The 13,589-nt window shown below is 38.1% G+C and overlaps 2 protein-coding genes and 1 long non-coding RNA gene across 6 annotated transcripts in view; 1 reads left to right on the top strand and 2 right to left on the bottom strand.

Annotated features, from left to right (window-relative positions):
- Window positions 1-5,133, bottom strand: part of si:ch211-220f16.2 (golgin subfamily B member 1) — a 39,539-nt gene extending 34,406 nt beyond the window's left edge. For all 3 annotated transcript variants that reach the window (XM_067596930.1, XM_067597103.1, XM_067597016.1), the window contains exons 1-3: window positions 4,980-5,133; window positions 2,617-2,676; window positions 738-893 (exon numbers count right to left, since the gene is read on the bottom strand). In XM_067596930.1, the coding sequence (XP_067453031.1) occupies window positions 738-893; window positions 2,617-2,661 (201 nt within the window). In that variant the 5' untranslated portion in view covers window positions 2,662-2,676; window positions 4,980-5,133. The remainder of the gene's footprint in view (window positions 1-737; window positions 894-2,616; window positions 2,677-4,979) is intronic.
- Window positions 3,482-9,971, top strand: LOC137187987 (uncharacterized). Of its 2 annotated transcripts, XR_010929316.1 has the most exons (5): window positions 3,482-4,179; window positions 8,460-8,672; window positions 8,823-8,941; window positions 9,169-9,263; window positions 9,752-9,971. It is a non-coding gene; the product is annotated as an uncharacterized lncRNA (long non-coding RNA). The 2 variants fall into 2 exon arrangements; XR_010929318.1 differs by lacking the exon at window positions 8,823-8,941.
- On the bottom strand, window positions 8,666-11,286 carry LOC137187910 (guanylyl cyclase-activating protein 2-like). Its single transcript, XM_067597228.1, has 4 exons — window positions 10,707-11,286; window positions 10,341-10,490; window positions 9,128-9,227; window positions 8,666-8,904 (listed from the first exon to the last, which is right to left on the bottom strand). Exons 1-4 carry the CDS (start codon window positions 10,980-10,982, stop codon window positions 8,783-8,785), a joined length of 648 nt encoding a protein of 215 aa, XP_067453329.1. The 5' UTR covers window positions 10,983-11,286; the 3' UTR covers window positions 8,666-8,782.
- Between the last annotated feature and the right edge of the window lie 2,303 nt (window positions 11,287-13,589).

Raw genomic sequence — 13,589 nt, 5'->3', positions numbered from 1 at the left:
GCTGTGCCATAGCTGAACTCTAATCTCACATTCCTGTCTTTAATACTGTACAGTCGACTTTGACTTGACGGTTTAATAGTTAACCAGATCAGAGTTACAAACTATTTCAGAATCACTCATGTGACCACGGTTGACTCTGTAGTATTATGCACTTTAACCTCATAGACCGTAGAGCATGCACTATTGGATGTAGTAGTAGAAAGATGATGTTATAATATCACACTTCATAACACATGGAATGATCCTATCAGTATTATAAATACACAGTGACTGAAGTAATTAAGATCACTGTGCTTGGCTTCAGTGTAGCTGCAGTTCATGTTTGTGTTTTAATATTAATATTTTGGCAAATAGGGTCATAAAGAGCGTTCTCTTAATTAGGGAACGTGCAAATACTGATGACAAATGGTTTAGGTCATCATTGAAGTTGTCTCAAATGAAATGAGGCCCCTCGTTGCCACAAGAGATCTGTTATTAACATGAATACTGTACGATGAGGTTGCTTCAAAATCCATCTGAATACTGATATATTGCAAGTTGTACAAAAATGTATTTAAAGTTTGGCTTCAATGTTGATTTCATAGAGCCAACAGACATTCATCATGTGATTTAACATGTTTAATATGTTGACGCTGACCTCTTCAACAGAGCACATAATGTGGTTGTTTCATTTATTTTGGTATTTATACATAAATTGGAGACAACGTTTGTGAAGATGAGGTAGAAGTTGTCCTCACCTTTAGTTGTTCATCTTTGGTGCGAAGCGTTGCATCCTTCTCCCGGATCATCTCCTTCAGCTGACTGACGAGCTGCTCGGTTTGGGCCAGCCGCTCGGCCATTTCCGCTACAGCAAGCTCTCCACCTCCACCTGCACCACGGGGAGAGCCTGGGCCCTGCGGAGGGAACGGGGGAGATGGAGGACTTGTGAACAAGAAGCGCTGCCTTTGGTTTTCAATGCTGCAAGATACACACCCTGACTAGCAGGAGATATCAAAAACGTGTTTCTTTCTCCAGTAGACTGTCGTTTTGGGACAAATGACAGTTGAACTAGTTATTATAGTTCAAGTGCTGAACTCCACCTGGTGTTGCAATAAGTGTGTTATTAAAGTTTTTTATACTGTGCATAAAACAAAGATAATAATTTGTGGCCTAGAGTTGAGATGTTCCTAACATTCTGTAAATTGGTTTATGAAAATTTTAACTATATGGTTGTAGGTTGTTTACAAACTGTGTTTTAAAGCTGCAACGATTAGTCGATTGACAGACAATTAATCGCTAACTATTTTGATAATCGATTAATCACTTTATGCTTGACAACATTCTCTGGCTCCAGCTTCTTAAATGTGAATATTTTAGTCCTCTATGATGGTAACCTGAATATCTTTGGGTTGTGGACTGTTAGTCGGGACAAAACAAGATATTTTAGGTTGCATTCTGGGATTTTTGGGAAACACTGTTATGTGTGGCTGATGCACAATCTATTTAATAATGTCGGTATAAGTTGCAATAGCAAACTAGTGTATCAGATGGCTCCACTGCAACAAGAGAGATGAACATTGGAGAGAAATTCAAAAGAATATGATTTAGATAAATGTTACCAGACGTATTTGTGTCTAGAAGATGAGTCAAAAGATAAGAAACGTATCTCTTGTGCAACCTCAGATTAGTGGATGAGTGTTTATGAAGTGCAACAGTTAACAGTTTTGAATCATTTGAGCGATTTTCATCAATCACTGAATTCCTAGTAAGTAATAATATGGAGATAAGCACAAAGGCTGCAGAGTAAATGTGGATGGGGATGCAGGGGGATTTAAGCTGGAGCAGTGGTTCCCCCTCACAGGAAGTGTGATTGTCTCGTTAAAGCCCTGTGCTCAGCAGTCTACCTAATTCCAGTCTATCTGGACATGAAACAGGCTGCAGAGCTTTTGCTGGGTTTCCTCTGAGTCAGTTCTATCACTAATAACAAGACCGCACAAGATAACATGAAATGACTCATGGAAACGGCTTGTCGATAATGACTAAGATCCATTGTCACTCCGGCATTTATTTATTTTTAGCTGATCTGTTCTTGAGACAAAAGAACGATGATGGACAAAACATTCAGTACTTCTGCAGAGTTCAATGTTCTGGTTACTGACGTATGAATCGATCGAGAGAAAATGAACCGGCAAATATTTTGATAATCAATTGATCGTCGAGTTATTTTCAAGCAAAAATGCCAAATATTATGTGGTTCAAATGCAAGAATGTGCTGCTTCTCGTTGTCTTATATTGTAGTAAATTGATTACTTTGAGGTTTGTTGTGTGGGGAGGAGGATGTTGATCAGAAAAACAAGACGTTTGATGAGAGATTAACCAATAATGTAAATAACTGTTAGATGCAGCTATAAGTATAGCAACAGTTAGTGTTAAATTCAGACAAACGCTACTGTCTCTTGTTCAGTTTCAGAACCAGCCAGTGAGACCTTCCACTCATGCACAAAATATATATATTTTTCTGATGTAAATGTGTAGTTGTTGGATAAGTAACTGCTGAAAAGAGGGGCCACAACATCACCTGACACTGATTACAATGTGACCATTCAAGTAATGAAACATAAGCACATGAGTACTTACTCCAGACCCAGGCTCTCCCTCCTCACCGGACAGCCATTTCAGCATGGTTTCAGATTAGACCTAAAGCACACACACACACACACACACACACACACACACACACACACACACACACACACACACAGTAAATACATTATTCAGTATCCTCTGTACTGCTGCTGTTGGATTCTCCAGTTTAGGGTTTTGGAAATCTTTTTACTAAAATAAATCAGTATTCATTATTCATCAGCAGGGTGGAAATATTAACTCTTTAAAATGTGAACATCTACTAGCCACTGACAGATAAATGTTCAAATTCACCAGCCACTCAACAGTAAATCTTTATTTAGTGTCTGAAATCTATTAGCCACTCTCATATTTTACCAGTATTTGGCAGGTGGTTGGTGCTAATTTCCCACCCAGTTCAGACCTGCCTCTGTCTTCATTTCCTGCCACGTCATGGTGACAGCATGACTAGTCAGTTATTCCAACCAATAAAACCAACACAGACCTTTTAACAGCTCTGCTGCTCCTGTCAAGTTAAAATGCTTTAGAAACACTAATCCATTGATTTGCATTTAAATGATACTCCCATGACGCTCAACTCCAACATCCTGTTTCAGGTTAAAATGTATCAAACGTATTTAACACGATTCTCTCTAAATGCTTCCATTTCTGCTGCAAACTTATATGTCAAATAATGTTTAGAAGGTTTAGAGCGACGCACCCTGAAAATATAGGCCTAATGGTTAACCAGAAATAAACAACTGCACCTACTAGCATAATCTTATGTTTTGCATGAAATAATACAGGTGATGGTTGATCCTTCAAAGAGCATGACTGCTGAAAGAAAGAATAAATGAGCGAACAAGTCAGGCCTCATAGTGTTGCAGAGAACACAAGACGACGATCTCACTGAGTTGCTGCCTTAAAATATTTATGAGCATCCTAGAATAGCAGATAATAGTCTAACGCTGTCGGGCCAGTTAATCATTCCTTCATCATTAGACGAGCTTATAGGTAGTGTTTTCTTATTTTACTCTTTTATGCATTATTATCATTATTAGATTAATTTTATTGCCTGTGTTAACTTTTATTATTTATCTTTTATGATCTTAACTACCCATCTTTTAACTTATTTTGGTGTGCATTAGTCTGTAAATCCATATTCACCATCCTGTACGTGTGTTAATCACTTGTAAAGCACTTGCATTTGACTGTATGAGAGGTGCTATATAAATGAAGACTGATTGATTGATTCATTCATTCATTCATTAGGCAAACTGACAGAGCAGGCCAGTTGTAGGCCAAGTCAGACAGGTGATTGCTGGGATGAAGGCCAAAGGAAATATAATCATAAAGGCGTTTTCCTCTCAGCTGCTGGTTGCTGTATTTCATCATCAGAAAGGCAGAACCTTGTTTGAAACAGAAAGGTGTGTCAATTGATTTTCTCGTTGTAAGCAACCTCCGCAGGAGATTAAACTGGCCACGACTTGAGGCCTGGTACAACATTGAACACACTGCCAGGGAGCTGGATCAGCCAAATTCATTCAGCTCGACCCACGTGACGCAGGAGAAAATCAGGTCAGACTGGTTCTCTCACGCATACCACAGCAGGCTACACTATATTGTCCTGAGTGTCTCTGTGGCTATCTGGTGTCTTTCCTCAGTTAGTGTGTTTACCAAGTTTTATGCAATTTATCTACACAATCACACTATGTATTTGCTTTTGCTGAGCAATGGGCAAAAAGATGATGCAAACCGCAAAATATGACGCACAAACAGTCTCCTAGTTGTGATTTTGTTATCATTTTATTATCAACGTCTGTACTCTTCAGAAATATTGAGATAGAGAGATTAAAAAGACAGAGAAACATGAGAACACACGGCAGACAGCAGGCGATCTGAAGCTGATCATTCAGCTGAAGATAATCGATGCTTTCAAGAAACCTAAAGCGCATGATGCACTGCTGACTAAGCTGGCAAAAACTCTAATTAAAACACAATATTGATAACAGTCTAAGGTCATTAAAAGTTGTCCGCAGGTAGTTAGCTGAGGTGTTGACATTAGCTAAATTACTAGCTTGCATTTCCGAATGCTATAACTTATTAACCGTATTTCTAATGGATCATTTCAACCGCAAAGGCTTCACATTTCTACCCGGCAGAAGGCCTCAGGGGTTGGGGTGGGCGTCGGCAAGTCGAACAGCTATTTAATTAATCAAATACCATTTATAGCTAACGTTAATCCAGCTAGCTAACTTTATCTTGTCAGCTCTGTATGTAGCTACATGCTAATTTAGCTAGCATTGAACTACATCAGTTGATATATTTGCGCTGTCAAGCAGCTCGCAGCCGGTAAAATATCAATTTTGAGTGCTTACCGGATTCACAACTTCATGAAGAATCCACCTGAAACTTCGCTATGTCGACAAATCCTGTGAAATTACATTTTATTCCACTTGGTGACCAGACGGGACAGAGATAGGCTTTGGTCACGTTTGTCAACAGACAACTGGGAGGAACGTGCGCATGCGCGGTTCGGTCACTCATTGACAGCTCCGGGAGGAGACCGATCTATACATCTGTGTAATTATCTTTAACAACGCTAAATAATGTGCCTTAAGTTCCTGGTTATGCCTGTACAAGTAGAGCTATGCAGAAGTGAAGTCCACTTTTAGTTCATCATATGATTTTCCTCCAGAAGAGGCCTGTTGTCCCGTCAAATAGAAGAGAGGAAACAAACACCAAGATAATCACCTGCTACCACTTCCGTTTCATCTGGACAGCCTCTTCCGGACCACTCCAGTCGAATAATCAATTAGTTGCCAACTATTAAATAATCGCCAACTATTTTGACAAACAAATTTCAAACAACACACAGTGAACCTGGGGCCTTTGGGTCCCCTCAGGGCCTGTGGCCCCAGAGCAGTTGACTATTTGTCCAAGTGTATTGGGCAGCAGGGACTAAAATAAAGTTGATTTTTTAGATTTTGTTACATACTGCTGCAACATTTTACTTATTAAAACTCTTAAACAAACTTAGCAATATTTGCCCATTAAAAAATGTAAAAATATTAGGCTGGTTGACTGAATAAAGCTTGGGGGTGGCTGGTGATGCACAGGCGCATGTAATCGCTGTCACCTCAACCCTCGAGTCACCTGCAACCTTTCACTGTATGGATTTAGCTTGTTTTACTAATCCTAGCCATTAAGGCTCTTTGCCTGAATGACCTGCAGTGGAAAATAACTCCTCAACATATTATTCAGTCTTTTCAAAAATGTCTGTATGTGCAACTGCAAAACAAAACAAGTTTGACAACAATACAAGCAAACATGATGTATCACCGTTGATTTTCACACCACATAGGAAGACACCAAAGCCAGTTGTTTCCTGTTTCCTACATTAAAAATGTAAAAGATGTAATGTTAAAGATGTAAAGATTTAAACATGCAAATATGTGTGTGTGTGTGTGTGTGTGTGTTGGGGGGGGGTCAGGGGCATTGGTGTCTCTGTCAGGGGCATTAGTGTCTCTGTAAAGCCAAAGGTAGGTAAAGAGCCTTAAGTCTAAGTATAGTAAGTCGGGTTAAGTCCATAGTGTAGTAAAAGCTCCCAGTGGGTGAGAGATGAGGAGATGACAACTTGTTATGTGCTTCATGTAGTCTTGTATGTGATAAATGCAATAGTCGAGACGATGTAGGGAACACATAACATAACTCTACAGACTGCTTTAGAAATAAAATTGGTTCCAGAATAATAAAATAGAATATGAAGTAAACACACACTGGTATGATCTTTTGTTTATTTTCAATTTAAGAATGATGTCGAGGATATTGCATTATTTACAATATTTACAACATAACAACAGTTGACAAAAAGGGGAACAATAGAAAGAAAGAAAAACAAAAGCTACCAAATTACAACAACAGCTTATATATGTGATCAATTAATTTCTCTCACTTTCCATATTCACATGTACACACTTTCCTGTTATCATCCTCTCCTGCATCTGTGTACTTTATTACTGCAGTTAAAAAAAATTAAAAAGCTGCAGGAACAAAAATGTTTGCTGGGTTTTAAACCAGGCACACAGTGATAAAAAAGAGAACAACGGTAACACTGTGACTTTGTGATTTATACGGATGCGCTGATCTCTGTATCGACTCTACAGTGACCTGCTGAAATGTCACTATAGGCCAACCTAGTGGTGGCTCAAGTTTGGAAACATGTTGGATAAAAGTTTGAGAAACGTCTGTTTCATAATGTCTTAAAGCATATGAAACAACCCCCCCAAAAAAACATTAATACATTTTTTAGATATTGAAATTTTGGCCAAATTGTACTTGTCAAATTATTGTAATCATTTAGTCCCAATTCCTTGATGATGAAACAAAACATCATAGTTAGATTTCTTATCTGTGTGGGCTAATTTATAAAACACTGATGTTCATACGGTATGTTGCAGTGTATATGAGTAAAAAAGGCAAAACAACCTAACATTGCTTTTTTCTAAAACCTGTTTTGGAGGAAGTTAGCCTGCCATTGTGTGATCTAGTCTCTTAAATGTTTGAACTTTAAAGAAACAGTTTGATATTTTGGGTGATACACTTTTTAAAATTCCTGCAGAGAGTTAGATGAGAAGGTCGATACCACTCTCATATCCGTCCGTTAAATAAGAAGGTACAGCCAGTTAGTTTAGCTTAGCATATCGACTGGCACAGGGAGAAAGCTAAAAACATCCATCATCCATTTGTTTTTAAAGCTTTGCATGGTCAGACACCAGATTGTATCTCTGAACTCCTCATACTTCATTCCACCTCCAATAGCTTCAGTCTTCCAGATGAGTCAAATCAACTAGATATCTTTCAACGTTACAGTCTTTTTAGTGCCAAAGTTCCCTCTTTTTGTTACTATACTTCCACCTGCAGCTCAACAGGGAAACACTGTCCGAGGAAACACAAAGAGGGAATTTGATGCCAAAAAGACTGTAAATGTGTCAGATATCCACTTGATATGACTAACTCAGACTGCTGAAGCTGAATAGAAGCTTCACAGAGACTTTTAAATGACTGTGTGGACACACTGTGGATTTTGGCCTCCATCACTTCCATTGAAAGCACATTTGAAGGATCTTTTAATATCCAGTATGAGCAGGAGGAATGATTACAGCGAGGAAAACCTCTTTCAATGCTCATGTGGACACCTGACTGTTGTTTTAAGACACACTTGATAAATTGTGAAACTGTCCTTTAAGCCTCATCTCTTTTCTTTAGCCATGACTGGTCACACTCTGTTTTTATTTATTTTTATATAACTTAATGAGTCTCTGTACAATGCAGTTGTGTTATGGGGATTTTATCCAAATGTATTTATTCCATTCTATGCTTTAGTAATTTTCCTCTTGATCCTCAAAATTAAGTCTTTTGTCTTGTCTTTTTATTTTACTTTATTTCTCGGTCTCTGTAAAGCACTTTGGTCAACATTTGTTGTTTTTAAATGTGCTCTAGTGCATTTTTGAATTTTTGGACTGAGCCAGGTTAGCTAACTATCAGCAAGAAATCAAACAAGAATATTCCCCAAAATGTCAAACTGTTCCTGAGATAGTTTAGATGGCAAGACGAACAGGTGACAAAGACAAACAAATAGTTCAAACATGTTGGGAAAACTTATTAACCTGCAGAAAACCAATATCACACAACAGAAAATAAACATTAGGTGTGTGTTGTAATAGAGTGAGTCTTGTCAGTGATGAAATGTCAGATGATTGGTATAAACATGCATCCACTTAGAAAGTGTATCACTTGTGAATGTGATGATCCACAGAGATACCAGATGGGAAAATGCTTGTCTTCATGTGGTTTAGGTGGGTCAGGTTGCAGTCAGAGATCTTCATGCAACAGTTGTGTCTGTGTCCTCACACTTGGTTGAAGATGAACTTCCCCGAAAAAGAGACCCCAGTAAGACGGATGATTTAACGGAAGCTTCAAGATGCATCTCCAGACAGTCCAGTTTTGGCATTTCCCACAGCTCAGATCAAAAAACATGATGCTTTGATCATCATAGAACCTCAAACCTGGTAAGAAAATGTCTCTGATGTTACTGTGTGTAAACAAGATAAGGACCAATCGCTCAAGGCTATATTATCATCACTTAGTGTCCATATGTACAGTTTATCATATCATGAAGTCAGGTTTTCTTTTCCTGCTGTACAATGAACCAACCACAGGGCTCGATGTCCAGTTTGAGCTGATCCATCACCCAGGGGTCCTTTTCAGCCCCCTCGATAAATTCCTCCAAAGAAATCTGACCTAGAAGATTCAGAAGAAGAACAGAATGATGCACAAGGTGAGAAGTCAGTCGCACTATGAATTTTATAACATTCAAACTGCAGAATCTGCATTTGAATGTGTATCGTAACAATTTATATTCACCAAATTACAATATTAGCAGCACGAGAACATTGAGCAGCAGGATTCGTGTTGACGCTGTACTAGTGTGGGCATGTAGTTCTACAATCAACTCAGAACTTACTGTCTTTATTTTTATCCACCAGTTCAAATATTCTGTTGCAGATATCGTCAACATTCTCGGTGACACTCGGATCTTTATGCATCTTTAACTTGGAGATGATCTGAATGGACAGAGAAAAAAAAGACAAAAAGTTGAGGTTAGTTCAAATGTTTGAGAGAAGATATCACATGCTAATGTTTCTGGTATCTTTGCAAAATACCGTATAAACGTTTATACCCTTACTTCCCTCTGTAAATTCAGTTTTATGTATTTGTTTTGCGTATTTATATATTAACACCTAAAGATTTTATTATCCCTTTGAAATTTTTAAGTTACTATATTTTTGACAACTGCACCAAAACAAATTTCCTGTATGCATGTATTTGGTGAATAAGTTTCTGTTTCTGATTCAGTATCTTCTGTCCAGAGGTAGAAATCGAACCTTTACAATGTAGTAATTATGTTTGTATTGATATAGAAACTGTTAAAGGCCCCGAAAACCAGTTTTCTCAACCGGTTTCTTACTGTGATTGATGGAGATCCACATGAACACAATTCATAATTTTCTGCCAAAATTACAGTTTTGATGATTTAACATGAGAGATTTCTGTATTTTCTTTCTTTTTTACTGCGTTATGCTCACAGGTTTGAAGTGGGCGGGGCTCTGTTGGGAAAATGTGATGTCACATTACTCCATGCACCAATCAGGATTTATATACTTTAATCAAACTCTGTTAACAGTTGTGAGTTATGTTATATTTTTTTCTTCCTTCTTTTGTTTTTGTCTTCCTCTCTGTGTGCTGTGACACACTTTGGATCAACTGTGTGTAAAGGGCTATATAAATAAAGTTGATTTGATAGTTTACTGTCTCACTGAGAAATGTGGAGTGTTTATTAAAACTAATTTTAACAACCTTATGATATACAGTAACAGCAACACAACAAAATCTGGGGACAGAAGCTGTAACATCATGGAGTCAGAAGCTGTTCAGATATCTGCAGCTGAATGATGGAAAACTGCATTTCCTGCATGTTGTTCTGAAGGTTTTTGTTGCAACACATTGAGGTTTTTGGATTTTAACACTTCATAACAAGTAGAGCAGAAAAATGAAGGTGGATCAAAGTGTCTCAACAAAACTTGTTGGAGCAGAAAGTTTTCTAAAAATAAGAGTCCAATCCAATCTTTCAAAAAAAATTGCAGAAGAAACTGATGTAATAATAACTGAAAACTTACTTTGACGAGGTGTCTCACTTCCTGTCTATCCAGACGGCCGTTTCCATCTCTGTCATAAACTTTAAAAGACCATCTCAGTTTGTCCTCGAGTTTTCCACGAAGAACGAGGTGCACAGCTGCCACATACTCCATGAAGTCTATGTGACCATCCTACGAAGAAGGATGGACAGATCAGTCAGTCATACTGTCTTCCAGCAGCCACTGACATGATGTCATATTGTGCCAAATACTGACGATAACACTTTACTTTAAGTATCTTTATGTAGCATTTATAAGCAGTTTAAAAACATTTAATAAATGGTTCATAACACACTTTAATGTAATTGTAAATCTAGGGAGTCACTGTCACAAGACACCGTTACTTACCTTATTTGTATCAAAGGATCGAAACACGTTGTCCATATATGCAGATTCTTCTTCTGTGGAGTTGCTGTTGATTCCAAAGATTTTCTTGAACTCATGTAAGTGCAGATTGCCACTTGGACATTCACTAGCAAACTTACGGTAGAGCTCCTGGATGTTTTGAAGAGTCACTTCCCTATCCGTGTCACTCTGTCCTTGACCCATAATGTTAAACACAAGGAGGCAAAAAATAATCTTGATAAAATAATGAAAAACCTGCACAGAAGTCGTCAAGCACATTCATCACTGTGCACTCGCCACGCGTCCATGGCCTGTGTCCCCCAGCAGACTAGCCTCTGTAGGCTATTTCAAGTTAACCTGCTGGACAAATCCAATTGACTTTTCAGTGATCTTCTCCAAATCCCTTTCAAGAGATGCTCTTTTTTTTCCTCGATATGTTTGTGTTTCTAAAAATCTGAAGTCCACTCCTCAGTGTTCTGAAGAAAAACACTGATTCACTCTCACTGCTTTGAACAAATGAATTTACATGAAAGTAACAGATCCATTGGCTCTTTGACAGCAAAGAAAAGTGGATTTCCCCCACGCAGACAAAAGGCCACCACCCAGCTCAAGGCCAGATTAAAAGACAGATGACGTCAAAATCCAGCCTGAGCGTGGTCTTGGAAAAACTGTTGATCCACTGAGGACGTCTGAGTTTATCCAACCTGACCTGCATAGAGAATAATATCATCGTTCTTTTATTAAAAAACACATGAAAGCTCCATTCTGCACCTGTTTGACCATAAAGTAGATGTGAATGATATTGCAATTGAAGGGTTTGGGTTATAGATCTGCATTTTCTGTGTTTCTCGACTTGTCATTGTCATGATCCTGTCACAGTCTGGCTCCATGTCCTTCAGTTATCATTTTCCATCAGTCCACCAGATGTCCTCAGACTTTTCTCCCTGTGGTGTGAAGACTGGACTGAGTGGGAGAACGTTGCTATAGATGCCCTCTGTGTTAATTGATCTATACATGAATAGATTGTAGGGGAATCTGTAGGTGGATGTTCTGTTATAATCCAACTTGCTAAAATGATTAGACATTATCAGTCTTTTGGATTTTTGTTGTTTATGTTGGTTTCATGTGTATGTTGAAGAGTTTAAATGTCGTTGTGACATACAGAAAAGAGGATTGTCTGTGTTTTGTCCTCCTGTGCCCCTGTTCTGCCCGATACCTGACCCGTATCAGCCTCGTGAGCACCGCCCTGCTCCTTGTGTTTCTCCCAGCCAATCAGTTCCCTGTCTGTTCTCCTGTCTCCCCACCTGAACCTCATCTCCTTGTTACCTTGTTAGTTCAGTTAGTATTTAAATCCAGCTTTCAGTTAAGTCTTTGTCCGCTCAATTTGCCTGTTCCTGTGTTACAGTTTCTTTTGACTTTTTTTAATAAATAGTTCTGCTTTTGATTCTATCCGCCTGCCTTTGGGTCCAACTGCTGAGGTCTCTTCGTGACAATCATAATCGTATCAGAGGTCAAAGCCTTCATAACAAATAAAGACAGACTTCTATAAGTCACGTATTTGACATTTTTAGCCTTTAAAAGGTGGCACAGATCCTCTTTCCCTCATAAAGTGTAGACAAGTCAAATTTAAGTAGTGTAAATGTTATAAATTTGCTGAGCAAGCACACAAATTAAAATCATCCTTATTATTTTATCCTTTCATCTCACAATGGTGTGTAGAGTCAATCAAAATGAATCTCACTATGACCTTTTTTCATCTTTTTATTTGTTTGCACACTAGTATTGTGCATGTCCACAATATTTGTGTCAGCTCATACTTCCTCTTGCACTGTGGTCAGATAATATGTCAATCATAAATCATATCAAACGATCTAATCAGAAGAAGCTCAATCAGTCAGAAATATTCAGTCTTTTAAAGGGGATTCTTAATGTACTACTTGTCTCAGTTTCCTTGACCCACTCTAATCCTTCCTCCCCTTTCTTTCATCCATTTACCTCTCACTTAATCCCTCTCTCTCTGCCAATCCCTGTTCACACTCATGTCCTCTCATCCCCTCAATACTACACCACAGGGGTAGGGATGTGCAGAGGCCCCAGTATTTGTATTTGTATTTGTATTTGTTGAGGCAGCAAAATTATTTGTATTTCTATTTGTATTCGAATAAAAGTGGAAAGAGGCTTAAAAATACTGTTTTTGTTTTTATTACGCTTTTAATTTTAGAAAATTAAAGATGAAAATTAAAGTGATGTCCAAATTAAGAAATGTGCGTAATGTAGCAGGTGGATGTGACTCCCCTCATTGAGACCTGCTGATAGACGTAACGGTGGAGCAGAGGAGAGACACTGAGATAGCGACTATAACTGACCTGCTCGCTGGTATTTGACATTTTTTTAGTTTTGTTCTTTTCTTCTCAAAAAGAAATAATTTTAAAACTATTTGTATGAAACAAATATTCGTAAAAAAAACCCCCACTATTTGTGCTTTGCCGAATAACGTATTTTTATTCGGGCACACCCCTACACACGGGTCAGCAATTAGGTTCAATCATGGGCCAGATGTGTCATCATTGTTAAATGGGGGCGTCGCTGTTTCACAGGTGTGGTATTTTTCCAATATTTTGTTTTTTAGTTTCTATTAATTCATTTAGGAATATAACTGATAGATGAAACTGTTTATTTTAGGACTGTATCCAACAGATACAAATTTGGCAAAAATGACTCGTATATGAAAATGACTCATCTTTGTTGCCCCATCCAGCGAGAGATGTAATTGTAGATTTGCTATTTACTGATAATTGAATTTTGATATATAACATAAAATATATATATAACATAAAAGTTTTGAAGAAGGAAAAGGCCACATTTGGCTCACAGCCCACTATTTGC

This window comes from Thunnus thynnus, chromosome 1 (assembly GCF_963924715.1).
Source record: "Thunnus thynnus chromosome 1, fThuThy2.1, whole genome shotgun sequence".
NCBI lineage: Eukaryota > Metazoa > Chordata > Actinopteri > Scombriformes > Scombridae > Thunnus > Thunnus thynnus.
Note: the sequence above shows the minus strand (reverse complement) of the source record. Positions and strands in the feature narration are given on the sequence as shown.

Excerpts from the sequence above, each read along its gene's own strand:
- LOC137187910 (XM_067597228.1), bottom strand. The coding sequence starts at position 10,982 with ATGTGCTTGACGACTTCTGTGCAGGTTTTTCATTATTTTATCAAGATT. Across the intron at positions 9,228-10,340 it reads AAGTGAGACACCTCGTCAAA|ATCATCTCCAAGTTAAAGAT; the intron begins GTAAGTTTTCAG and ends CTGTCCATTCAG. Across the intron at positions 8,905-9,127 it reads GGTGGATAAAAATAAAGACA|GTCAGATTTCTTTGGAGGAA; the intron begins GTAAGTTCTGAG and ends TGAATCTTCTAG.